This window comes from Cyprinodon tularosa, unplaced genomic scaffold (assembly GCF_016077235.1).
Source record: "Cyprinodon tularosa strain WSP-4 unplaced genomic scaffold, ASM1607723v1 ctg58, whole genome shotgun sequence".
Taxonomy (NCBI): Eukaryota; Metazoa; Chordata; class Actinopteri; order Cyprinodontiformes; family Cyprinodontidae; genus Cyprinodon; species Cyprinodon tularosa.
Window position 1 is genome coordinate 1,537,388 of NW_024039318.1, and position 27,808 is coordinate 1,565,195.

The window sequence follows — 27,808 nt, forward strand, 5'->3', positions numbered from 1 at the left end:
TGGCAATGGACAATCCAGGCCAAGACAATAAAGAGCCTGTACAAAGATTCCAACCATGGTTCCAAACATTTGCATTTACATTCCTAAACAGACTGGGTGCTAATGAACTGGTTAAGTTAAATAAAAAAAAAAATAAAAAAAAGAAGAAAATTAAAAAGAAAAGCAAACAGGATGCAGGAAAACTAGACAGGGTTTGCATTTTCTGGACGGAGATTTTCCCCATCAGATCATGACTACAGCAATGTTGTGTACGAAATGGTCTAGGCCTTGAGTCACCTCTCAAGTTAAGTATTCTTGAATACATCACTCGTATTAAGCCCTCCTCAACACTACGTCATACAACTCCATTTCATTGTAAATGCAGCAGTACACTTTCAGCTATGTGCATTTCAAGACCAAGTTCAACTTTACAAAAGTTCAAATTATAAAGCAGAAAGAAATGTGAACAACAACCATAATGATGCCTCCGTCCCATTTCAATGGCTGTGGATAAGCTTAGCATTTTTGCTTACTATGGCTGGAAGGAGCGAACATGCTACAAATGGCTAAAGCTGCAATAGCGGGTGAAACTTGGTGTACATGGTAAAATAAACAGCAAACACATTATTGCAAGAAGGAAAACACAAAAAAACAAAACTCAAATCCGAGTACATATTCACAAAACTTTGAGTGTCATCTATGTGGCCTCTGATGAACAATAAACTGACCCTCCAATCGGTTTACTTTAGCCAATTTATAAAAGACAAGATTTCTAGATTTGTAAACTAGACTTTTATTTGTTAAAAGCAAAAAAAAACTTCCCATTCCATAGTTTTTTCAGGGTGCACAATTATGAACTGCTTAAAGTTGGTCTGTTGCCAAAAATCTCAATAAAATACATTTGTATATGTACTTTTATCTGTGAGACACAAGAATCTAAATGTTCAAATAATTATGAGAATCCTGGATTACTAGAGTACACAAGAGGATTACTTATTCAGAGCAACACGTGTGTATTATATAATATAGTTTTCCTATTTCTTAATCGTGGCAGTTGTGTTCTGCACAAATGTACATTTCAGCGGGATGTGTTTTTATATTACCAGATTAATGCTGCTCTGCATTTTAACCTTTGAAGTATATCTATTCTGAGCTTTGCAGACTCACTTAATGGTTTTGAGAGTGTAAAAGCAGTTTGTTGAATTTGTTCAGTACAGTTTGTGCGTTCCAGCGAACAAAGTGTCCTTGGAAAAGTGTTATTGTGGAGAGTCACTGTGGAGCAAGTGTGTGAGTAAACATTTCCTGAGATGAGGTGGGTTTCGGGATAGGGAGGGTCTAAGGGTCTACTTTCACTCAGCTTAACTGAAGATGGATAGGAGGCATTTAGAGTGATATTTCAGCTTCAATATAAAATCGCATATTGCTGCCATACTATAAAAAGGGTAAAAATGATACTTTGACCATTTTAGCAAATGTCTTGTTAGTTGAAAGTCCAAGTTGAGAAACAGTGGCACAGACTGAAGTCAGATAATGCCTAGAGAGTGCAAAAGCAGTAAAGCCTGAGCTATAGCTGCTGTCTGCATTTCAGCTTGCTCTGGCTTTGTTTTATTGCTCTCTGCTCAGAGCTGCTGCTACATGCATAAAGGGGAGTGGTGATGAGGAGGCATGCAGCGAGGGCAGGAAGGTGAAGTTGCTGGACAAAGTTAATGTCTTGGAAAAACTACCAAAAACACAATATTGTGCAGAATATGATGGCTTAAAGGATGCAGCAGTAATTAATAGGTAATAAAGAGTTTCAGGAAATACACTATACACCTGAAAGCAGGAGCAAAAAAACAAACAAACACGGGCAAGAAAGCACAAGGAGCACAGGAAGCCGAATCCAGATGTAGAAAGGAAGCATGTTGAAAGACATAAAAGACAGCACCGGTCTTTTTTAATGACTATTGGGGAACATTGCAGTGCAGTTTAAACTACTTGCCCTTTTGAGAAAGGTTTTCATCTTCAATCCAAAAAAAATATAAAATACTGAATAAAGCCTACCAGGTATATGATGGACGATAAATTCCACATAAAACAGTTGACTCCCTGAAAGCAGGGGCTTTTTTTTGCGTATAAATTTTTTTCTTATACAAGTAATAAATATGAATAACCTAAGGAAAAAACAAAACAATCCTGCCAAAAAGAACTTTTTTTTTGTGTCAACGTACTGATGAATTAAACCCTGATGCAGATAGGACGTGTCTGTAGATCATACATGACAAAATGTTTAGTTGAGTTGATATTTTCAGTTTGAGGAGACATGAGTATAGACATTTTCGCTCTTACCCAGAAAACATCAGACAGACCACATCTGTACACCTTGTTTGTCTTTGCCATTGCTGATGGCAGCTATTCACAGCGCTACAGCAGAGATGCCTGAATGACATGCTGCAGTCTGTGCATGAAGCCTGTTCACTCTGTTGTTTGTTGATAAATTAGGTCATGTAGAGTTAACAGTTAAAACCACTGCCCTTCTAATTTGGGCTTGCCAGTTTAGCACAAAAGTATGTACCAACATGTTGTGCTTTGTGAAACAAAACATACCAGACTTATCAAAGTGATCATCAAGGAATTTTGTCCATAACAGTAATTAAACTAAAAAAAAAAAGGAAAATATTTATCTCCATTTACCCTGATGTGGAAAATTACTGCTACCAAAAAAACATAGAATTAAAAGGGTATCATTGTGGTTTAATCCAAAGGATCTCATTGCAGACACCGAGCTGCATCCTAATGCAGAGCAATGCAAATGTGCCATATGATCCACATCTGCAGATAAAGGGCATATTTACTGGCTACATCCAATGGCCACAAATCTGCTTTGGGCATGGCTGAAGAGGTCAAAGCCTCCACCTGACACACAAACACATACAGTCATGCTTTTTATAGGAAGCATATAAAAAGTTTAGGTTTTCTGCAAGATTCTTATATTCAATGTGGGAATGTAGACAAGCTGCATAATTTCATCAAGTAAGAACATTTTAGCAATGTGTCCAATAGAATGTCATGTCAAATTTCAGTAAAATGTTGAAAAACAAACAAAAAAAACTCACACACACAAAAAAAAAGGAACTAAACCTGCTTCCATTCATTGGAACAAATTAGCCAGCTGATGCAAAAATGTACATCATACACTCATGTAACTGTCACTACCCGATCTGTCCCGGAAGCACAATCTGTATCACGAGCAAAGAGCTATTCTGTAATCTTTTGGATTAATTGTTGACACACTAACAAGGTAATTTTTGACAGTTGGAAAGGTCTAGAAAAATGTCACCACAAAACCACAGCACAAAAAAAACAAAAGGTAGCCTGTTTTTATAAATCCACTTATACCCAATTTGCCCTGAAGGCACAGAGGTTCTTCTTTAAAAAACAAAAAAAAAAACAAACAAAAAAAGCTGCACCTCTTGAATTTTGAGAAAAAACATGTATAAACAATATTTTCAATGATTCCACAGATGCACTGCGTAACGCATTCATGCTCTCATACCTGTCTGCAAGTAGCTATTTTATCTACCACACCTGTATGAAATCAGAGCCAGCTGGGTTGATGTCCCAGGGCAAGAAAAAAGCAGCCAGCAACAGGGAGGCAAAACATTCATACATTTTAAATCAATTACTCAACCTGAATAACAGGCAGGGCTGCAACAAGTACAAGCACGTGTGCGTAAAGGACATGTGCTTGTACTGTGTGCCCATCACCAACCTTCCACACCTTAACTGTCTTATTGTTGGTGTTCAATGAGAACTTGTTAATTTTAGAGCAGAGGTTTTTAAGGACAAATGTAACACTATCAATTATTAACATGGATGTTTTCCTCTCACTATGTGACAAAAAACCACATTCATTAGCTCAAAGTCAAACAATAAGTTAGCAAACATAAAAATGAACAAATCTAACACACATAAAGGCCCAATTTATTCCATTATTACATTTTCAAATCATAAACTGATTTTTATGACAAAAGGAAATATTAAGAATATATCAGCAGCACTTATGGATGACTTAGGCTTTCCAGACTTATCTGGATTTCTTCAGCATGTGTTTCAAGAAACCTTCAAAACATGATATAAAAACTTATACATTACTTTTGAAAAAAGGGACTGGTGGCACTTTGATAGAATGAGCAGTTTAAAAAGTAAAATCAAAACAATTATTTACAAATGTCTCTAATTTTATAAAGCTTATAAAAGTACATGCTTTCCAGAGCTAAACCAAGATGTGTGGGTGGTTGGAATATTATAATATATATATATATCTGTTTTATCATCCATATGACATCTGCAGGTTATTATATAATTGATAAAATAGAAATGTTCTGCATTTAATGAATATAATAATAACAAGTGTATGTGGTAAATGGGCTAAAACGTGGGCCTGGTTTTCAGGTTTCTGTGCTATGATGAACAAAAATGCATTGAAGATGTAGGGGGCTGGGCTTAACAGCCCTTACAGGTGCTGGTCATAAAATTAGAATATCATGAAAAAGTAGATTGATTTCAGTAATTCCATTTAAAAAGTGAAACTTGTATATTATATTCATACATTACATACAAACTCATATATTTCAGATGTTTATTTTGTTTAATTTTGATGATTACAAATGACAACAAATGAAAATCTCAAATTTATCATATCAGAAAATTAGAATATTGTGAAAAGGTTCAAAATTGATGGCCCCTGGTGCCACACTCTAATCAGCTAATTAACTCAAACCACCTGCAAAAGCCTTTAAATGGTCTTTCAGTCTAGTTCTATAGGCTACACAATCATGGGGAAGACTGCTGACTTGACAGTTGTCTAAAAGACGACCATCGACACCTTGCACAAGGAGGGCAAGACACAAAAGGTCATCGCTAAAGAGGCTGGCTGTTCACAGAGCTCAGTGTCCAAGCACATTAATAGAGAGGCGAAGGGAAGGAAAAGATGTGGTCGAAAAAAGTGTACAAGCAAGAGAGATAACCGCACCCTGGAGAGGATTGTGAAACAAAACCCATTCAAAAATGTGGGGGAGATTCACAAAGAGTGGACTGCAGCTGGAGTGAGTGCTTCAAGAACCACCACACACAGACGTATGAAAGACATGGGTTTCTGCTGTCGCATTCCTTGTGTCAAGCCACTCTTGAACCACAGACAGCGTCAGAAGCGTCTTGCCTGGGCTAAAGAGAAACAGGACTGGACTGCTGGTGAGTGGTCCAAAGTCATGTTCTCTGATGAAAGTAAATTTTGCATTTCCTTTGGAAATCAAGGTCCCAGAGTCTGGAGGAAAAGAAGAGAGGCACTTCATCCACGTTGCTTGAAGTCCAGTGTAAAGTTTCCACAGTCAGTGATGGTTTGGGGTGCCATGTCATCTGCTGGTGTTGGTCCATTGTGTTTTCTGAGGTCCAGGGTCAACGCAGCCACATACCAGGAAGTTTTAGAGCACTTCATGCTTCCTGCAGCTGACCAACTTTTTGGAGATGCAGATTTCATTTTCCAACAGGACTTGGCACCTGCACACAGTGCCAAAGCTACCAGTACCTGGTTGAAGGACCATGGTATCCCTGTTCTTAATTGGCCAGCAAACTCTCCTGACCTTAACCCCATAGAAAATCTATGGGGTATTGTGAAGAAGAAGATTCAATACACCAGACCCAACAATTCAGAAGAGCTAAAAGCCACTATTAGAGCAACCTGGGCTATCATAACACCTGAGCAGTGCCACAGACTGATCGACTCCATGCCACGCCGCATTGCTGCAGTAATACAGGCCAAAGGAGGCCCAACTAAATACTGAGTGCTGTACATGCTCATACTTTTCATGTTCATACTTTTCAGTTGGCCAACATTTCTATAAATCCTTTGTTTTTATTGGTCTTCAGTAATATTCTAATTTTCTGATATGATGAATTTGAGATTTTCATTTGTTGTCATTTGTAATCATCAAAATTAAACAAAATAAACATCTGAAATATATGAGTTTGTATGTAATGTATGAATATAATATACAAGTTTCACTTTTTAAATGGAATTACTGAAATCAATCTACTTTTTCATGATATTCTAATTTTATGACCAGCACCTGTACATGCTATATTTTAAGAATAAAATTCAACTGCATTAAAAATGCTGCCACATCCCAATAGCAGTCATACTTTCTAGGTAATTTGTGGGGCATTTCAACACCAACATTTTTTCCTTCAGTGTAATTCCAAAAATAAAGAAGCAGCTGTGTAAGTTTAAGATCTACTTGATTTGAAATATTTTAAATACAATGGTTGCATTGTCTAATCTAAAGAAGCCTTTTGTTACTCTTACAAGGAGGGTGTAATTCAACACTAGGAAAGTAGTAACTTTGTGTAAAAGCTTTTATGTATTTTAAAATTATATATGCATAGAAAGCAAAGAACAATAGAAATGCTTTCATCTCCAAGCCTCTCAAAAGGCATTTTTTTAAACATCTGAAAAAATATTAGAACACCTGAGGGGCCCAATTATTTCATTACAAAGTTCTCTAAAGAAGCTTGATGTTTAAGCCAAACCTCCAGGCCTGTATCAGCAGGAAAAATGTAGCCTTTTAAAAAATTAAACAGTTATTAACATCTCAACTTCCCTCAAATTGCCAAATTAATGTACTGTCAGACTTCAGACAACTGTTATTTTAAACTGGTCAATTAAAGGTCAGCAATTATTCAGGTGTGACGTCATTATCTTAAATATTGATCTTACATTTGACATTTCCAGCATGCTTGATATTCTCTTTGAAAAGCTTTGCAATGTTGTCCCATATGTCAATAAACAAAGAACAAACAATAAACAAAAATATAAAAGTGTAGTTGTCTGTAGAAAAAAAAAAGGTGTGATATGAAGAAAGTAAGAGCTGCCAAACCCACAGACACTCTTAAAAACAAACACGGCAGCAAAGGAGGGCGTGTACATAGCTGCTGTCATCACATCGCTTTTCTTGATTGACACCAAGAGTGTAAAGCACACAATGTGGTTTCGCGTGGCGTTTGCGTCATTTTAATTGTAGTCAGGATTGGCTAAAATCCAATTTTAGTCTGGGATCATTCAGTGATTCGCCCAATCAGATTGGAAGATTGTGCTGAATGTCAGTCCTTTTCCGAAACAGACTCAACTGGTGCAACACCTGATAAGTAAAGCTTACCACTAAACCTGAAAGGAACATTATCAATCTGGCTTGCCAGGTTATTATTGCAATTAAAGTTCTTTGTTTATATGTATATACTCAGATGTGCTGCAACTTTCGTGCAGCTGCCTCTAAGGTACATATTTCTGTTTTGGGAGATACTCTTTTTTTATTACTTGACTTTTACTCAAATAGTAGTCTATTCTTAATCTGTTAAATTTGCATATTAGCTTCCCTAGTACAGAATGACTGCATTTGTTAGGTGCAGATCAGCAGGAGAAGAATTCAAATGGCTGTTATTTCATTGTCTCTGACAGGAGATAAGCTTGTATAAAACTCCCAACATGTCATACCATTAATGTATCCACATATTTTCAGATACAGTGTAAATTGTGTATTTAGAAAATATCTTAAAAGCATTGGCTACTTTGCTTTTAAACTGCAAAAAAGGGTAATACCTCTCCCAAGGAACTTCTGGGCCAATTTTGATGTTTTTGACCCAAGTTTGATCATGTTCTTTTAAAATAAGATCAACAGCATTAATTCTATTTATGCTCTCCTATACCCAGACATCAGTACTAGCCATTAAAAGCTCGCCTAGATAATCCATGCACAGGCAGCTCTGCACAGCGCTGACTGAAAACTAACTTAAGTGGAGAATGCTGCACTCCACCATGCTTCTCTGTGTTACACCTTTTGAATTGCAGTCTACACATATATAGCAGAGGTCTTAACAGAGTAAAACTATAGTTAGCCTAGTAAATTAGCCCCACCCGCCAGCGGCCAAAATCATTTTTGCCTGTGAGTGGTCTAGCCTCGATCAATGCCCCAGGCCCTAGAACTGGCGGGCCAATCACAATGCAGAGATGTGTTTAAAATTTTTGGACGCAAAGCGGGTGGGGTTTTGAGGGTGGGATGACAAAGCTGCGCGATGCTGGAGAAAGCACAACAAGGAAGATGGTAAAAACTATTGAACAGTTCTCTTTTGACTCAGCTTTGGAATCAGTTTTTGAAAGATTAGACTTGGGGTTTTCGTTGAAACGTGAGCAGCAAAAGGATCAAATCTCATTCATTTTTAAGAAGGACGTATTCGCCATTTTACCAACATGCTGTTTGTTTACACTCCTCCACCAGCTTTCTATCATGCTTACTACATCACAGTCAGTTGTGCTCATTGGTCAGAGTGTTGGCCAATAGGCACAGACAACGGTTTCAAAAACAACAGGTTGTTCTAATCAACAATCTTCTGATGTCTCATTCATCGGGGCCAGACTAAATTACACATCTAATCTCACATTTAGTCTGGTTTATCAGGCTATACGATAGTAGTATAACAAACAAATTTTTTTTCTATAGATACAGTATCTACGTGGATACAGAGAACATTTCCAAATGGCAATTTGTTCATTTGAGGCTGTAGTACGGGAACGGATCAGCTCTACTTGGTAACTCAATTCCTAAAACTAGATGACAGGAACAGTCAAAAAGCGTTTAACAGAGTTGTCAGTAAAACAAAGAAATTTGCATCAATAAATGCAATCAGACAAAGAGCACAGATAAGAACAATGGTACAGTGGGGTTTGCAATAAAATGTATATTGCCTCATGCTTTAAGGCCTAATTAGCCTTTTGAAAAAAAGGCTAGACATGTTTGTTTGGTGGGGATATTCATGATATGACACAGATGTCCACTTGTTTAGCCACTAGCAAATACACTATACTAGGCTTGTCCCGATCCGATACGTGGATCGGATCGGGACGCCGATATTGGCAAAAGAAATGCGTATCGGCAAAGCATGTAAAATGCCGATCCAGACTGCCGATCCAGTTTTTAAGAAAAAAATCCGGTCCGTATTTTCCAGTTTCGCCGATTGAAACGATCCATTCCACTATTTTGCGCCAGTGTTTCCCTGTTTTGCATTTTTATTAAAACTTAGAGTAATACTTGCACCTTTAACTGTTTACGGTTTTACTGTTCACTGTGCAATTTTAGATTGCTATTCATAATTTTGTCCAGTTTGTGTTTATCTCTTAATAAACAGGTAAGTTTGTTGGTACCAAGCATTGTGTTTTATTCAATCTCACCTAATTTAGCTAGCTAGATGTTATCAAGAGTACTAAAACGCTTTTCAACATGAGTCTTACAACTAAGGCTAAATACTTTAACTTAAACTTAAATACATGCTCGGATAGGCTGGTATCGGCCAGTATCGGTATCGGATCGGAAGTCCAAAAATATCGGTAACGGATCGGAAGTGCAAAAACCTGGATCGGGACATCTCTACACTATACAGGGATCTTTTTTTACCCCCACTGCCAACAAGTATTCAGCAAGACGGTAAGGGTAGCAAAAAATCTCCAAAGTGCACAACTCTAGCATAAATACCTTGGAAAGCCCCCTAATGCCCACAGTGGAGGAACTGTGACACTGTGATGATGAAGAAACAGGTCCTTAGGTGCCACAGAGACAAAGAGCAATTCCTCTGTTCTGTATGCTACAGTTTTGTGAAACATTAGAGATCAGAGCTGTCCTATTAAAGGGAGGTTGTAACAAGCATTAACAGATGAATCAATCACTGTGACACTGGCCGATTAAAAAAAAAAGACTTTGAATTTGTTTGTGCCACTGAATTAATTAATGGTTATTTCAATTTCCAGTCCGCAAGCAGCACGACACGATAAAGTCTCTTTAAAGTAAAAAATGAAAAAGCGTTTAAAACAAAAGCAGAGCCAGTCTCTAAATAACATGGAAACCTCAATGTAGGGCACAAGGACCTTGCCTTCCTATCCTGTCCCGTTTACTGTCATTTCACACCAATGTGTTGTGTTGCCTGTCATGGCAGCAGCGTCATTAACACAATAGCAGCCAGCTGACTGGTTTGTCAGAAGTGTGGCAAAAAGACAGAGCTGAGGGTTTTTACCAGCTTGCAAGATAAGATTTTGATAATGAAAAAAAGAAAAAAAGCAAGAAATGGCAGCTTTTTATATAAGAAATGTTTCACCAAAGAAATAACATGCAGATAAAAGATGACAGCAAGACACAGCAATTACACCTGCAAATAAAGTTGGAAAACATACAAATAACTTAACTATCCAACAACTGTGCTGCTAAAATGAAAAGAACAATGCTCTCTGTTCCCAACAGTTATATAACATAATTTTTCCAATTTTCATTTTTTTTTTTGCAATTTCTGACGCTGTGGATGTTTCTTGCTTGTGAAAGCAGTTGTAATGAAAGGGAAGAGCAAGGTATTCCAGTTTGACAAGGATGGAAAGTTCAGACGTGCCTTCTTTAACAACCAACTTGTGACCTCGTTTGGCAACAAGTTTCTTTCAATGTCACACGGGAGACGGTTACAAAGTCAAAGGGCAGGGTTCAGCAGAGAACAAACACAGACACTTGCCCTCTTCTTTAATTTACAAGACAAACAAAGACGAATGTGCTGCTTGCAAAGGCAGGTGAGTAAGCCTTATAAGAAACATTAGGAGCAAATGGCATGACAGCTCAGGCTGATAATATCAGCAGGTAGTTCTCTTCCACAAACATAACAAGACGGATTATTAGCTAGATAAAGAATCTGTCTCAGCTTTGCAGGTAATTAATGAAAAGTTTCTGGACTCAGACTTAAGGTCATTCATATAAACGATGCACAAGCTTGCCTTGATACTATTATTAATCATTCTTAAACTTTGTGCATTTATAATGTAATAGATTTTTCATTTAAACCTCTTACCGATACACAAAGTAAAGCACACCAACGTGTTTTGGTACATGCTGCTACATGATGGTACATGATGCTTCTATCTTTTAATTGCTACCAATATCAAAACTATTGAAGTAAAGACAATAACAGCTTAGTACGGTTCTCTCACTATAACATCAAGTCCAAATCTTGTGGTATAATATGATCCATCCGCCTTGGTTTAAAAGGGAAAAGCAGAAAACATTCCTTTGCTGGTACAATATAAAGTACTGATTATTATAGCTATAATTCATGATGTAACATTAATTTATTGTCCATTTTAAAAATACTTAAGACCTGAAAACAGAAGGAACAGTCACTAAAATCAAAAGTTAATCTAAATACCATCATTTACATTGTGTTTTTTTTCTTCCATTTTTAAATCCAACTGGATGACAGACTATAATCTAGAGCTTTAAAGACATAGCTACCTTTAGAAGATAATGGGTGGTCTATTATGTGCTTAAAAACCATCACTGTCTTTTTTTTTTTTACAAGAAGAAATATTGCTCTGCAGAAAAATGTAGTTTTCTACATTTCAAAATCGCTCATTCTGCAAAGACAGAGATCGAGGTTCTGTCTCTAAGGCTTTTCCTTTTCCTGAATTTCATCACACACCAATGGTTATGGTTTTACAACAAAACAGATGAAAATGACACATGCAGTGTCTAAGACAAGCATTGTTTCTTGTGAGACTTTTAATATGCTTCACTTTAGAGCACATAAAATTGTATAGATTTCTGCTCCAGTGACATTATAGGCAGCATGTAGGCCAGAGAGCTATGCTACTTGTGAAATAATCAGCTATCAATGTGAAACCTTTGTTTAAAATGCTAAGAGAGAGGATTTAGCTGGAGCCATAACAGCCTTCAATGAGCTATAAACACAAAGTCATTTTACATTTTCATGTGGAAAAATGGCTATTTCTTTTGTAAAATTAGGCCAGGAAGTTGCATACATTTGGGAAGAGAAATAGAAGACGATGGGGAAACTTAAGGAATTTTGGGATCTCAATGTAACATATGCCCTGATCTAGGAAGCAAACCATTCTGAAGTCTTTATAAGATGAAAATAAAATAAAACAACATATATGAGGAATAAAAAAAAAAAAAATAAATAAATAAAATAAAATTTCGCTTCCCACAGGAAAACATCAGTTTAGAAAGATTTTGAAAACAAAATCAATTACACTTTCTGAGGCGCTGTTATTTTTTAGTCTTTACTCCCCTAAAATCCACATGTTGCATGCTGGACGATGCCACAAAACCTGACAGCAAAGTAGGAAACAAGAGTACATGGAAACTCCACACCTTAGCTGCTTCCTTCTGTTCTCCAGAAATGCTCCTATCCTGAACCAAGTGTTTATTTTAAATGGCATTCTAGATTAATTTGACTCTGTTCGGAAACTCTTTTGTGATTAAAGTCTAAAATATCTGCTTTTCTTCAAATACTTAATAAAAAAGCAGAAACAAGAGTCACTTTGTATTGCAAACAGTAGATCATAATTGTGCAATTTCTTAGTAGTTAAGACAACACTATAGTATTTACAAGAAAGGGGTATCCTTTGAGTGAAAAAATTCAGGACAAATTTAAGTTTGGTAAAACTTTGTCCTGTCATTTAGTTACAATCCAATCAAAATGCACTTATCTACCTGAGGTGAATGGAAAAGCCTCTGCCAAAAAATATAAAAACTGAGACAGTGAAAACTATTAAAGCTTTAGATAGCCTTTAAAAAAAGATATATTATGCATGTCAAATTAGTTAACTTTGTTGTAATGCAGGGGACCCTAAAATTGCAGTTGCATCTGGTATAAAAACTTTGCTATAAAAACTTTGCTAAGTTTTTGATCAGGTCATAATGGCAATGTCCTAATATGGAGAACAACCTAAAGGACACAAACACAGCCATTATGCCATGGTTGTCTAATAGCCTTCCTGTAGATGTTAAACACTGCTTGGTAATAAATCATTTAGGGATTCTGATAAAAGACTTAAGTAAAAAAAATGAAGTATTTAGTCGTGTTAATTTGACTGTGGTTTTTTGAAGGGTTGAAATTTCATTTGGGGCCCGATAGTAACAGGACAGTGGAACAGAACAGTAAGAAGAGAATTTTATTGAAGCAGAAAAGATACTTCAGCAGTATGGCGATTTTCACACAGTGGTAAAAGGGTAGTGAAACTTAAAGATGGAATGCATGGTTCTCATAGACCTACTGTGAGCATAACATGAAGAATTTAGGAATGTAACGAAGTCCTGATTCAGTGTAGCACGTATAATTTTAAAGGTTTTATCAAGAGCAAATCAGTAAACTTAAGACTTGATACCTGTTTTATAGTCCCCGTCTTTGATTTTATGTCAACTCCCAGTGTTTGCCATCAGCCATATGTTTCTTTAAATCATTTTTTAAAATTACCTTTTCCATGTGCACTTACATATTCCATGAACACTGATTTACTGATAAAAGAAATCTTGTCTTTGTCTAAGGTTCCAGGTATTTTTTTCCTGTAAGAAAATCACTATCTGAATAAGAAAGAAGCTGTATGCATCTTCACATCTGTCTTGTGATCTTTTCTGACCCCTGGAAGTTTTGGGGAGTGATCAATGCAACATGAGTGATTCCATTTTATGACAAAGGAAAATAAACTAACTTAATCAGGTTGAACAACTCTTAGTTTGTGTTTTCTAATGATTCCCTGGAAATGTGAAATATGGAATAAGCAAAATTACGAGGAAACATGCTAGCATTAGCCTAAGACTTTAGCAAACAGCCCCATAGTAAAACACCATAAGTACCGTATTTTCACGACTATAAGGCGCACTTAAACGTCTTTTTTTCCCTCAAAATGTGCGGTGCGCCCTTTGGTGCGGTGCGCCTTATGTGTGTTGTAACTGCGACTTTTGAGACCACCTCATTGAGGAGATGATGAAAGCGTGGCTGAGGCAGGTGTATGTGAGGAGAACAGGTGGTTTTTTCCACGCATCACCATCGCTGCGTGCCCATCTCACAGCCGATGTGAAAAAAAAGTGAATCAAATGAACGCTGTGCTCGCCGTTATCCCGGGGGTCTGACAAAGGAACTTCAACCGCTCGACATCGGTGTGAAGCGGCCGTTCAAAGTAAGGCTGCGAGCGGCGTGGGAGCGATGGGTGACAGACGGAGACCACAGTTTCACTATAAGTGGAAGGCAGCGCCGGGCAAGTTACGCCACAGTTTGCGGATGGATTGCAGATGCTTGGACTAACGTGTCTGCTGGCTCTGTTGTTCAAGCTTTTGCAAAAGCCGGCATTATTTCTGAGGAGCCGCGCTGCACGGAAAGTGACTCTGACAGCGAAGAAGGGGAAATTGGCATGTCTGATTTAGCGCAGCTGTTTAATTCAGAAACAGAGGATGATGACTTTGATGGGTTTGATTAATACTTTGTAATAAATACATGAATAAAGCACAATCATACTCAGTTTTGCTCCCGCTCTATTTTTCTACCTGAAAACTTAATTCAACAGCAGCCTCTGGGCGGGTCTCCTCCTCTTCACCGCGGTGGCTGGCAGGTGTTTTTTCATCTAAATAATCTAAATCTTGCAGCTATATTTGCTGTGATCAGTGGGAATAAAGTAGTTTTAATATGTTTTTAAGTGAGAAAGTCCACCTGAAAACTTAATAATTAATAATCGGCTGTGAGATGGGCACGCAGCGATGGTGATGCGTGGAAAAAAACACCTGTTCTCCTCACATACACCTGCCTCAGCCACGCTTTCATCATCTCCTCATCCATCCAGCCCTTTTCATTTGCGTTAATATCATATGTCATCAGAGCGCTGTGTCTGTCTTGCTGTCAGCTCCCAGATCAGCTTCTCTGATTGGTTGATGAGGCGCATCCAGCAGCAAAACTTAAATTTTTCCACCTCGAGCAGCAGCAGCGCGTTGGCGGTGCGTCAGATGCTTAAACGCTCCCGACGCAGCGCCTGCTGCTCAAAACGCGCTGCGGGACCTTTTGCTGCGCCTATACGCGGTTGAACAGCGAGCACAGCGTTAATTTGTTTCCCCATGTTTTTCACATCAGCTGTGAGATGGGCACGCATGGAGTCACAGATTAACAGCAATGGTGATGAGTGGAAAAAAAACACCTGGTCTCCTTACATTCAGCCACTCTTTCATCATCTCCTCAATGAGGTGGTCTCAAAAGTCGCAGTTACAACACACATAGGGCGCACCGCACCAAAGGGCGCACCGCACATTTTTAGGGGAAAAAAAAGAAAACTTGGTAAGCAAGTCAAGTGAAAAATACACCTAGTGCTATTATCACATAATACTGGTATGTAGATACTAGTCTTACCATAGGTGTTTACGCATTAAAATGCATTTATTTTAATTAAGTATTGGACCAGAAATCTGTAGCAAGAGCCTATTCTTAAATCACTCAGCACATTCCTTCAGATCAATGTATGAACTTTTTAAGCTCTTACCATTTAAACTGATCTCTTTGCGAGCTTAGCAGAACTTCTACTATATCAATACGATATCTTAAGAATGACTTCAAAGAGGTACCGTTCCCTTAAAAAAATGCAAGCACTACATTATGTGATCAACCTCAGAGCAGTCAGTGGACTTTCTGCCTCGATATCAAAACTCAATCAGGAGGAACTTTGGAACTTAAACAAGTTTCAAGATAAAAGTGCTTGATAGAAAAACAAAAATCCAGAGCTACACTCCAGTGTGAGAGCTATTTAATAGTCTGTTGTGTGTTTCACAAGGCTGAGAAAACCTTGCTAATGGGACAGACGTTGCCTGAAACAAACTCAAGCAAATGGGTGTTTTAATATAAAACTAAACAGAGTGTAAAAAGCAAAATTTAATCAAAATGCTAAAATAGCCGGCTAAAACAGAAATGACAATGATTGAGAAGTTATTTTTTTGTTCAAACAGCCATTTGATAATTTTATAAACCAATTTTAGTGTTCAACTTGAAGATGAGGCTCAAAAACACATTAAAATTGAGACATCAGCAGAATATTTTATACCGTATACCATCTACTAAGATTGTAGCAAACTCTGTAGCTATGTCAATGGCAGTCACATTACTGTGAGCAAACAACTGTTTTTATATTAGCTCTGCGAAGGCTATTTAGTAAATGGTGTCCTTTGTTAACGCCAGATGAAGGAACGTGTGAGTCACACTCAAACTTTGAGCTTGGTCACTGAAAAGCTACTGTTAAACCAAAGGCTGTGCTCCTGTCTGTGAGAGGAACTAGTGTCTAAACTCTAAACAAAAAACAAAAACTTTTATTAGCCGTTTAGGTTAAAAAAAACAAACAAAAACAAACAACAACCAAAAATGTAAAGATAAACAGAAAATCTGGTAGAAAACATTACATGTTAAGTAATAAAAGGAAAATTCACAATAGATAAGTTTTGGATGTGTGTTATAAAGCTAATCTTTACTGTGAAGCTAAACACGGGGTTCCTTATGTACCAAAGTAAAGCCAGTGCCACATTCCGAGAGGTTTCCAAAGTGTGTGCTCAGTGAACAAACAGGAACCTACTGTGGTAAAATGGCACGCCTTAAGGAGTGGAAGGATTCACTCTATGCTCTCACTGCACGCCACGCAGCCCTGCTTAGATACAGACTCATGTTTTGGCTATTCAGAGAAAAGCCAGAAAACCTTGTATGTTCTCAATCTATTAGAGCTTGTTTAAAAAAGAGGTAGGGGTTTGGCTGCTACCTGAGGATTAAGAAGAGGATTGACAATAAAGCAGCTTTAAAGAAAGACACAAAGGAATATATCTCTTTAAGACGTGCACATTAACACGCCTTTTGGGAGTGAATAACCACATTCATCCACCTTTCATAGTTTAAGGTCCTATGAAAGGAAACATGACAATGTGGTGACACAACTGTTAATTAATTAACTTCATTTTTTGCACTTGTCCTTATTGAAAACCGTTATAAACTCACCACCACATCTGAATTTTGTGATTTAAGTCACTAAAATCTACATCAGTTGAGAGCATCAGGTGTTCAAATAAAAGCAGGGTTTCAACCCATACGGTGGAACATACAGCTGGACAATATGGACAAAACTTTTAGCTATCAAAATGAACAGGCATACACTGTAAGCCCTTTAGTCGTAGGGAAGTCATATTCAAATTTCAAATCATTCTGGCTTAAACATGTGTATAAATGTACTCTTTATCAGACCCTATAGTCCCAAAAGTTTTAAAATTTCTGTTTAAAAAAAAAATCCTGTCTTAACATCTGTGTTTTTTCCCCCCGTTACTTTATGCAGGCCAGTTAGTCATACGTCAGCCTGTACACCTAAATTTGGCCAATCATATATCAACGGTCATCTGTCAATCAATTTTTTTCGGTCATACCATCTTGATTCATATGTCGCAGCTAAAATACGCAATGGTTGAAATAAGAATCATTTACCTGACCATTGAGTTACATCCCAGTGTTCACGGGAATGGATGTCTTTGTCTTCGGCAGTCGTAGAGCTAGCAGAACTGGCAGTGTTGCGAGGCAAGGGCTCAAACATGTACGGCTGAAAGCCTTCTACACCAAACCAAGCTTCTGCGGCCTTGGCTTCCTCTTCCAAAACAACTTTGTCCCCGCTTTCCTCCTCTGAATAAAAAAATGTATGATAGGAGACTCATCCACGACCTCCAACACAAAACTGTCCTCCTCTTGCGTGTTTTCGCTGTCCATAGAGTTCCTTGACAGTCTTGTTGCTTAGTGCTACTTGGTCCCAATGTAATTTCCCATTGGGAACATACTAGCACTAAGTTGCTAACTGCTTAGCAAGATGTTTCCGAGACACCGGCAACAACCAAACATGCTTGCGAACCTTCCGACCCAACAATTCCGCCCCCTTGATAATCGACCCACCACATTCACTTTATTCACTTGTGTAAAGTCGGGTACCACTCGGGAGAATTCTGAACTGCAACTGATGGAACAGCCACTTCCCTACAACTTTAATAAAAATATTCAAAATTGTATGCCCTGTTCTTGGGATGTACAGCTTTGGTATGCCCTAATTTTCCGCTGGATTATGGTGGAATATTTATTGTCCCTACGGGCAACTTCATTCGTAGGAACAAGCACGCTGCGCTGTTTGCAAGAAGGTAAGCTTGAAACATTTACAAAATTACTCATCGAATGCCTGATAACTATAGGATTAATTTGCTGGGGTTTTTTTGTTCTTTGGGACAATACTGTACGTGGAATGGTGGAAAAGCAACAGCTTAGGTAAATGAAAACTGGGGAGGCGGGTGCGGTCGCTACTAAATCTATAGCAAATGTCAAACTGATGCCGCAATTTTTTCATGTTTCTTCTATTTTTAGTCTATTTCTAAAAAGTTGATAAATGGATGTTTGTGGATAATGGTGGGTTTATTTTAACATTTGGATATTTATAACTGCCCTTCGGTGCAACACACAAGCTTGTGTAATGCTATGTTCAGACCTCACATGCTTTGAACAGCAAATAAGAGTCTCCTGCTTCATTTTTTATGCTTGTCCACATTAAGGTTAGACAGATGCATCTGATGCTCCTGTGTTCAATGGCAGAGAGTGGCTTTACCATATTTGCTGTGATAAGTGGGTATAAAGTAGTTTAAATATATTTTTATGTGATAAACTCCACCTCAAAACGTTGTCTGTGCAGACAGTTCATCAAGATTACAATCCTGCTTTAAAATATTATTTCGCTGAAGGAGCTGCAGAGTCTCACATACCAGCGGTACTGTACACTGTCACTGGGGATCCCCAGCAACAGCTGTTTCAGGCCTAGTCACCTCTTGAGGTTCTTTCCCCTACTGTCCCTGGTGGCTGGAAGTAGATGTTGCTGTTTTTCCAGGTATGTGGTACAAACTGCAAGCACCAGAATAATAAAAGCGAACATAGTTTGCCGGCAGGTTTTGACATTTTAAGTTAATTTAGATATGAATAAACGGTTTCAGTGGAGTTATCGTAGTGCTGTCTGTCTCCCTGCCAGCCTCAGATCAGCTTCCCTGATTGGTTGATGTGGCGTATCGAGCAGCAAAAATAAAAATTTTTCCAACTCTGGCATCTGTTGCTTGTGAAGCGTGTCATGCGCCTCACATGCTCATGTGGCGCAGCTTCAGCTGCATAAAGATGCAACGCTGCAGGACCTGTTGATGCACCTTGATGCGTGTCAACCAAAGACTTTGCATGAAAACCTGCAGCTTCTGCTGCTCAAAGCCTGTGTGGTAACACATCAGCTTACATTTAAAAAAATATACTAAGATACAATAAGATGTCACAAACAAGTTTCAGATCTGTTTCAGTGTTAGCTGTATCCTTATAAGAGTATATACACAGAAATAAAATCAGTCCTGGACTGCTTCAGTTTGTCATTATTGATCAACTTGTTGTATAAGCAACAATCGAGTATTACCTTTAGAATCCTTATGAAATTTTCACCTTTAATCAAGCACACATACTTCCCATAATCAGGATAGAAATAGTGTTATAACAAAGACAAAAAGTGAGCTGCATCCCACCTCAAAATGCAGGAAATTGCATTTCAGAGAGTCTAAATCTTAAAATTAGTGAAGGATACCATCAGTTCCCCCCTACAATGCTCCCGTAACAGGCGCGAACCGCACAGCTACACCGCGCAAAGCCTAAAGATCTGATACACCTATGTGTACACCCTATGAAATATCTCTAGCTAAAAGCCTGACTTAACCACAATATATATATATCTTACCTTAAGCTTTTAAAGTACAATTTTATTATCAGTATAAACTAAAGAAAAGCCTAAAAAAGAATGCCTGGAACTAAACTTATGAGAAATGTTACTCCTAGTTAAAACACTCCTCGTTAAAAAATTTCCTTTAAAAAAAATTAACACATAAAGGTACATAACACCCGGAATGTCAGTCATCGACAGATGCTGTAATTATACGTTGTAATGTATATTGAAATATAAAAAAATGCATTTAAAAGTCATATCATCGTCTAAATAAAACGGTATTGCTATACATATAGATACTGAATTATTGTAGAAAACCCTGCCTAATATTCCATACCACATACCTTTGCAGTTGTAATGCACACATTAAATTTTGCAAATTAAATTCTGGTTTGAGATGTATTGAAATTATTCGGTTTTGACCTGAGTGTATGCATCCTTGGCAAAGGCTAGTTTGAATCCCCAATGGAAAGTAGAACAATATCTTATTTAATTCATTCAAAAATCCACAATTATTCCCAGTCCTGCTTAAGACAGAAAATATAGATTTTTGTAGGAATAATATAAACATTTTCACAAACAGATCAATTCAAACATTTACAATAAGCAATCACCAAATTAAGCAGTAGTTCTCTGTGCAATTATTAGTGTATTGCAATGACTGTGCCACACTAATATTAATTGTTTGTTTAGTCATGCTGTCTGTTCTAGAAGCCACATTTCAGACGGCTTTTCTATAAGATGCCAATCGTAGGTTACAAATATTTAAACATTGGTAACACAATAAGAGATAAGCAGTACCCTTTAGTCTTCATATTAGACTTGAATATATATTTAAACAAAAAATCTCATTTTTTGTGTTAAGGAGCAAACTGTAGTGGTTATTTATCAGCATGTGCAGAGTGCAGCAAAGAGGTGGGGGCAGGGAGCTGCTTTACCCTGTGCATCTACTACAGAGGATTACTCAGGGCAAAAGAAACATTTATATGGAAATCTAAACTTTTAAAAACACTTGATATATGTTTATGTTGTTGCATGGCTAATTAGACTCCACTTCAAGGAAAGAAAGATGAGAAAACTGTGAATACAGCTAGAGACTGAAATCTAAGAATCTTCTGTTGAATATTTTCCCTAACTTTTTACGCTCTTTAGAGAGTTGAACTGATTAAAAATAAAATTGCAATCCGTTAATCAGACCTCAGAGATGTGAAAGAATGGGTTTTGGCCAGAAAAAGCTTGATTGGTACGTTTTATGTTAAATCCCTTAAGAACTTACACATTCAAAACATCCTCAACTGCAGCACAATAAAAAAAATGTAATTTACACATACAGACATGTAGAAAATGACAAATATTACCATGTCTCCAGGGATCCTTTGGCTCCACCGCTCCAGAAACAATATCGTCATCTGAAGGAAATGTCACCCTTTTTCCGCACAGTTTGTGTTTCTCTCCCCCCTCCTCCACCAAGGGATACAGTCCAACCCGATCAGCGACAGAAGCCTCAGTGCTGCATGTCTTGTTGGCATTTGCCTGGCCTTCTGCTGTCCTGCCAGCTGGGACATCCTGAGGACTGGACTTGGAGTCCAAAATATTAGCAGAGATTGGTGTAACATTTGTAGATTCACTCTCCAGCACCCCGCTCTCATCGAGGCTTAGATCCACCCCAATGTCCATGTCCACGCAATCGTCCCCTACCTCCACAGCTTGTGGGTAATCAATGACCCTTTCCCCCTTCATGCTCACCTCCTCCTCCTTAACAGTTGTGTGCTGCTCATCATTAGATGAGATCAAGTCAGAAGGATTATCTACAGCAGGGGTGTTCAGAGGACAACTCTTTTCATTTCCATTGACTTCATCAATTTCTAGTGTGTCTTGTTTCTGTAGTTTATCTCCCCCATCGGAGTGGAGATTGTCAGTAAGCTGAGGCATAAGGCAAGTTTCAGAGGCCTCTGTGGGAACACCGGTTTCTTTTTCTAAGTCACTGTCTGTCATCAGTTCCAAAATACGAGGGGTGACCCCTTCTGTGCTGTTGGTAGTGTGATGATCATCGTCCTCAAAGGCTTTTGTCTTGACATTACACAAATCTAGATGCTGCTCTTCGAAATTCATGTTTACATTTCAACTTGCAACTGTGGCACACCGTATCGAAAGAATAGAAAGACTAAAAAAGTCAAAAATATCCCTGCTTTAAAGCCAAGAGAGTCTGTTTTGGTTATTCACCGGGGAAAAAAATCTTAACAGTATGATAAACATCTATACTTATCTGTTTTGGATGCCATAAAGGTACAATTAGTGGAAAACAATCGACAATTCTCAAAAACTAACCTAATAAAGTGCAATTGTACGTTAATGTTATTTTAAAAAATGGTTTGTTTCTTTGCAAACCCTACTGCTTTCTATACTGATTCAATATCCACACTATTTAGCCTTCTATCAACGGCCAGATAAGCGCTAAATTACTGGAAGTACTGTTTGTTTCTCAGGCCCCTCTGCGCGTCAACATGTTACCAGCAGGAATAAACAGGACCAAACCAATCAACCGAAACGAACAGGTCGCAGAGGGAGCTTACAGAGCCAAGTCATCAACGTGAATTAAAGCCAGCTAACGCTTTGCTAGCTTGCTAAAGTTGTCCAACAATGACGTCCAGGCCCGAATGTTATAGCATTTCTTCTTCGTAACACAAACCTAATAGTTTCCCCAAGTTCATTATTCCGTGAGGAGAAGAATAGAGATATTTTTCCCCCACCCTCTGTCGTGGCGTAACTCTGCTCACATCACAACCATCAGCCAGCGGCGGCGGTAGCAGCGACGGAAAAAACAGGCGTCACACTCCGAGCAATGGACATGCCTCGGCGGCTCGGCTCAGGAAACGTGCCGGGGCTCTCTGCTTACTGTTGGGAAACGGTGCCTGTGATATTCCCACCATTCAGCTCTCGGCGGTATCCCATTCTCAAGGAGGAGTCAGCTGAACGTGTTATTTTTTTATTTTGTCCAACGCTCTCCTTCGCTAGCCTGTTGAAGTCCAACAACTGTTTGTTGTGCACTATTCCAACGTCAGCACGTAGCTGTACGTAAACTCTGCACGTTTAGCTAACGCACATGTATGGCAAGCAATTTATCATACAATAGTCAACGGACGAAAATCAAAAAGAACATTTTAAAAAAGTCAAGTTTTAGAAATATTTGCGCCTAAACACATAGGTGAAACATTCCCGACGTCATGTTTCTGGAAAATGCTTTCTGTATTCAGCAGAGGTTTATGGTCCTGTATGTCAAATCTTGACTGAAACAAGACAAGATTAGGGGCGGAGCTAGATGGGGGACCAGGGGTGGCCATGGCCCTACTATTTTTTCCCCCTCTAAAGGCTGATTTATACTTCGAAACTAGGTCCTCCGGGTAGTTGTCGCAGTGAACAAAAAGACGTGCCCGCCCCCTCTGGTTAAGTGCTGCTGCACCTCTCCCAAATCGTAGGTGAGCTCAGTGCTGCAGACAGGAGGCCTTCTTCCCTTAGCAAAAAGTAGTTTATTGAAGTGTACTTGACTATACTATTGTTTACTTTATTGTTTACTAAAGTATACTTAAAGTATACTTTAGTAAACTTAAAAATGTCCCAATTTAGTTCGAAGAAGTATTACTTTAGTAATACTTCAAGAACACTAAAAGTACATTGTTCGGTATACTTTCTAAACTTATACTTAAGTATTCTTAATAGAATTTACTTCAAGTATACTACTTTTTGCTTAGGGTTGTTTTGTTTCTATGACCGCAATTGTTGAAAACAACTCGTGAAGTTGGACATGTTAGAAGAGCGAAGTGCGCGAGAACGCTGGGACCCTTTTTCCACCTGGATCTCCCCTCTTTTTTGCCGTCCTGTCCCTCCGTTGTCAGACAAACTCGCCCCCACTTCCTCATCGCCTCGGCTGTATCTAGACCCACAGCGTTTAGCACAGACCACGCTCAAAATTGAGCATAAATCAAAAATGTCAAGCTCACTGCGACACACTGCTGCAGGGAGTATAACCAGCCCTTGATAGAAATGGTGGCAGCAGTAATACTCTCAAGTGGAATGTTCCAACTTATTTAACATTTCAATCTTTCATATTTTAACAGTTACTTAACAACAAAAAGACTAGTTAAATATCGCATCAATATAATAATATTAAACATGATAAATACAGATTCATGCTCTTTTCAGAACTAGACTTTGTCTCATGGGATAAATATTCATCTGCAAGTCACATATGAGTCTTCAGTGAAATCAGAGATAAATAACTACTTTAATAATAAGTAATCCATAAAAAATAGATATTACATGTAAATACTAATTTATGTAGAACGATTGATGATAAAAGTAGTTAAGTAGAGACAGTGATTAAAAATTTCACCTAAGAACTCAAACTTGAAATAATTTTGTGCTCTACACCTTTACTTTAGACGGCCATGGATGTTTAAATATATGCATACATTTGTTAGCAAAGGCTGTCGGAAAGTTTAGTCTTTATTTATAAAATATAGATGTTGTGGTTGTTCATTTTCATTTTGGAACAGTATATGCGTATGAGATGACATGTGTTGTGAATTGGCACAATACAAATAAACTGAATTGAAATTGAATTGTAAATTGACCCTGAGGTTCTAGTGCCTATTTTCGGCCAACCCTCAATTTACATTGGTTATTGCCTGGCCGCCCTCATTAAAATTCTCTGGCTACGGCTCTGCACCGGTGTCCTTATCAGGTATAAAAAAGTAAAAAAAAAAGGAAAAGTAAAGAAATAAAAATTGTATGAAGAATAAAACACATCAAAATTACAACTCACTTTTTGGCATCACATTAAAAGAAACACTGAAAAGCAAATTTTTAATAAGTGAATAGTCGACATAGCTGAAAAAGTAATGTGTGACATAAATGGAAAAAATCTGTATCCAACATCAACTATAATATATTTTACAAAAAATCAGAGAAAATGCTTTAGAAAAGGAGCAAGGTCAAGATATAAAATCCTTAACAGTATTTACAGAAGCACAATTATTCATACCCACCACATGCATTTGATCAGGTATATATGGATACACAGTTATACATATTACTAAGCTGCAGCTAAACTACATATAGCTCTGAATAATATTGTGTAATATCCACAGGTTTTTTCAAGGTATTTTCTACGTGTCCATGTTGTGTTTGGTGTGTTGTTGTCCCCGCCCCTTTTGTGTCCAGTGCATAATTTCTATTCCCCAAGCCACATCAAATTAGTTTTAACACATAATTACCTTTTGCCAATAGCCATGATGGTCTACTTGTGAAAACATATCTGGATATTATCCAGCCTTAAGACATCAGATTTCAGTGCCATGTTGGCAAACAGCATTTTATTTTTAGATTGCTTAGGCTAGCCCTAACAATCTCCATTAGGGAGACCCTGAGAAATGTTACATAATTTCAAGGCTATCCGGTAGTAGTTATATCTTGTGGACTACAACAAAAAATGGCAAGTGTCTAGTCTGATGTTACAATGACTTGCCATACTTGATCACTCTAGCAAAAATCCCCTGTTCGGTTATATGAAAGGTTTTGCACTCACAAATTCAAAAATACCGCAAGAAATGACCGTGGCTGGCTGGATGTGCTCTCTTCATCCTGACATGGGAGCTGGCTTGGTGCTCGTCTGCCTTAAGGTTTCTTCCTGATAAAGGGAGTTTTTCCCCTCTCCACGGTCGCTACAAGTTTGCTTAGTGTGAGGGATTGCAATTGAGTCAATGCAATCAACTGGTTTTCCTTAGATAGAAAAAACTTTGAATCAATTTGACTGTATGATCTGGTTGAACTGTAAAGTGCCTTGAAATGACTTGTGTTGTGAATTGGCGCTATATAAACTGAAACGAAAATGCACCCGTGGGTAACTAGCTGTGGGATATGCAGATTGATCAGAAAACAGCTTTACACATTTCAAGCTTTTAAAGTTATTGGTCATTTTGTAGGAAGGTTAGATTTCAAGTGCCAGTGGAAAATTAGATTTCCAGCAAGTCAGAAATGCTGTAAATTCCCAATTGGAGAGCCATTCTGATTTAAGTTAGGAGTAAAAAACTTTTCATAAGTAGGTTAGATAAGCACTCTAAACAGCAATGCTGCTTTTTTGCCCATCTTCCATAGAGGATGTCAACTTTCTACTTTAAACATTTAAAACCCATAAAGTGAGTTTTCTAAATAAGCCACAACAGTTTAAATGCTTACCTTCCTATTGGTACACATGTAAATAGTTCCATTTCTAACATGTTAAGAGCACTAAAAATCAGTAAAGCAAGTCAATGTTAAATTCATGTCAAACTTTAATGTTTAAGATTGATATCAGTTTAAGAGCATTAAAAAAAGAAGTCTTTAACCCTCCCCTATAAGTTGCAGAGAGAGTTAGAATTCTTGAGATTGGACATCTTTTGACGGTGCATCTTCCTTTGCAGCTTTGGTCCTCTTCGGGAGAAGCTGTGCATGGATGTTTGGAATCACACCACCTTCTGAGAAGGTGACCCCTGCCAGTAGCTCTTTGAGCTCCTCATCATTCTTCACAGCTAACAAGATGTGGCGTGGAGCAATACGTTGCTTCTTGTTGTCAGAGCTTGCATTTCCAGCCAATTCCAGTAATTCAGCACAGAGGTACTCCAATACTGCAGCGAGATACACTGCAGCACCGTTGCCAATCCTATCGGCATAGTTGCCTTTTCTGAGCAGTCTATGGATGCGGCCAACTGGGAAAGTGACTCCTGCTCTTAAGGAACGGGACACTGTAGATTTTGATTTGGGTGCAGCCTTCTTTCCTCGACCAGACATTGTGAAGCTGCATTTCAAGAAGAAAAAATATATACATTTCAAACATAACCTGAACATTTTACTGCTTAACAAATGTAAAAATAAATTGTTTTCTCTAAATAAGAGCCCATCTATACATTCAATTAAACCATACTCACTCAGCAGGAAGCAGCACATCCACAGTGGAGCTCCACTATGGAATGAACCAAAGAAAGTATCTTTTATCCAAGCTAAGGTAATCAGTTGATTAATGACACCTGAAGACACTTCATCACCTGTGCAAGCAGGAGGAAAGCTATAACAAATTCACCTAAACTGAAAAGTTGAATTCTTAATTCATGCATACTTTACCCAAAAATAACATTTTGTCTACTTTAGTTTTTTAGGTGAGGATTTGACAATCTTTTAATGGTGGAAACACATAAAATATGCCATCATTGCACGGGGGGGGGGGTGGATTTTAGATTATATAATGCCAAGATGCATTATTACATTGCTAAATTATTATCTCATGCACAAATTGCCTTACTTTTTTTTTTGCTAGATCAACATCTAGTTCTTACATTCAGATGACTGATTTAGAGAGTTTTGCACCCAAAACCGGATAAAGAGGGATTACCCTTGTAACTTTCCTACCAGCAGATGGCAGCACTAAATCATAGATCTTATTCTAAGGAATTTACTATCAGTGTTTAATTCTGTTACCTTAGTCTTATAAGGTTGGTCTCTTGTAAATGTATGCTTGTCGATGTCATGAACTTTTAGTTTGCTTCCACTGTGTCTGAGAATGGGATTTACCTGTTGATCAGCTGTTTCCTGCAAAGATAAGCCATCCCCTGTGCTGATTAATATGCAGATCCATTCAAGTAGAAGTATAATGCTACTGTTTAAAAACACTCTAGAATTTTGAGAGTCAACTAAAGCTTTTTACTAAAGTTAAAGTGTGAAGGTATCAATTTAGAAACTACTTCAAGAAAAAAAGTAAAAATAAAGCAAGAAAAAGAGACACTATTAAGGAAAAATACTTACTCTACACAAAATGGGGCCTACACTGCACCGTCCCATTAAATTAATTCTTTTCTAGAGTCTATAACAAGCACTTCATAAAGAGGTCAATGCGCTTTGAATGCTCCAGCCAGGTTAAATTTTTCCCCTCCCACATATAAAAATAAATAATACACATTAGAACATTATGAATATATCGCATAGCTTTGTTTGTGTACTATTAAGCACTGCCGGGAGTTTCATTAGAAGAAAAAATTATGACTGGTTTTCTTTAGGTATTTTCCTGGTGAAAAAGTCAAGCAACTTTTGACGCAGTTTCTCAATATTATTTACTGTAAAGTAAAAGTGTATCAAAGCTTGGGTGCAGGAATCTGAAAAGACAGA

The 27,808-nt window shown here is 37.9% G+C and overlaps 2 protein-coding genes across 3 annotated transcripts in view; both read right to left on the reverse strand.

The window, feature by feature from the left end:
• The window catches only part of ppp1r37 (protein phosphatase 1, regulatory subunit 37), a 61,217-nt gene extending 38,532 nt beyond the window's left edge, over positions 1-22,685 (reverse strand). For both annotated transcript variants that reach the window (XM_038306384.1, XM_038306383.1), the window contains exon 1: positions 20,974-22,685. In XM_038306384.1, the coding sequence (XP_038162312.1) occupies positions 20,974-21,727 (754 nt within the window). In that variant the 5' untranslated portion in view covers positions 21,728-22,685. The remainder of the gene's footprint in view (positions 1-20,973) is intronic.
• A 3,255-nt stretch (positions 22,686-25,940) lies between these two features.
• Positions 25,941-26,608, reverse strand: LOC119797346 (late histone H2A.2.2). Its single transcript, XM_038306393.1, has 2 exons — positions 26,578-26,608; positions 25,941-26,447 (listed from the first exon to the last, which is right to left on the reverse strand). The coding sequence occupies exon 2, from the start codon at positions 26,438-26,440 to the stop codon at positions 26,024-26,026; it is 417 nt and encodes a 138-aa protein (XP_038162321.1). The 5' UTR covers positions 26,441-26,447; positions 26,578-26,608; the 3' UTR covers positions 25,941-26,023.
• Positions 26,609-27,808: the final 1,200 nt, after the last annotated feature.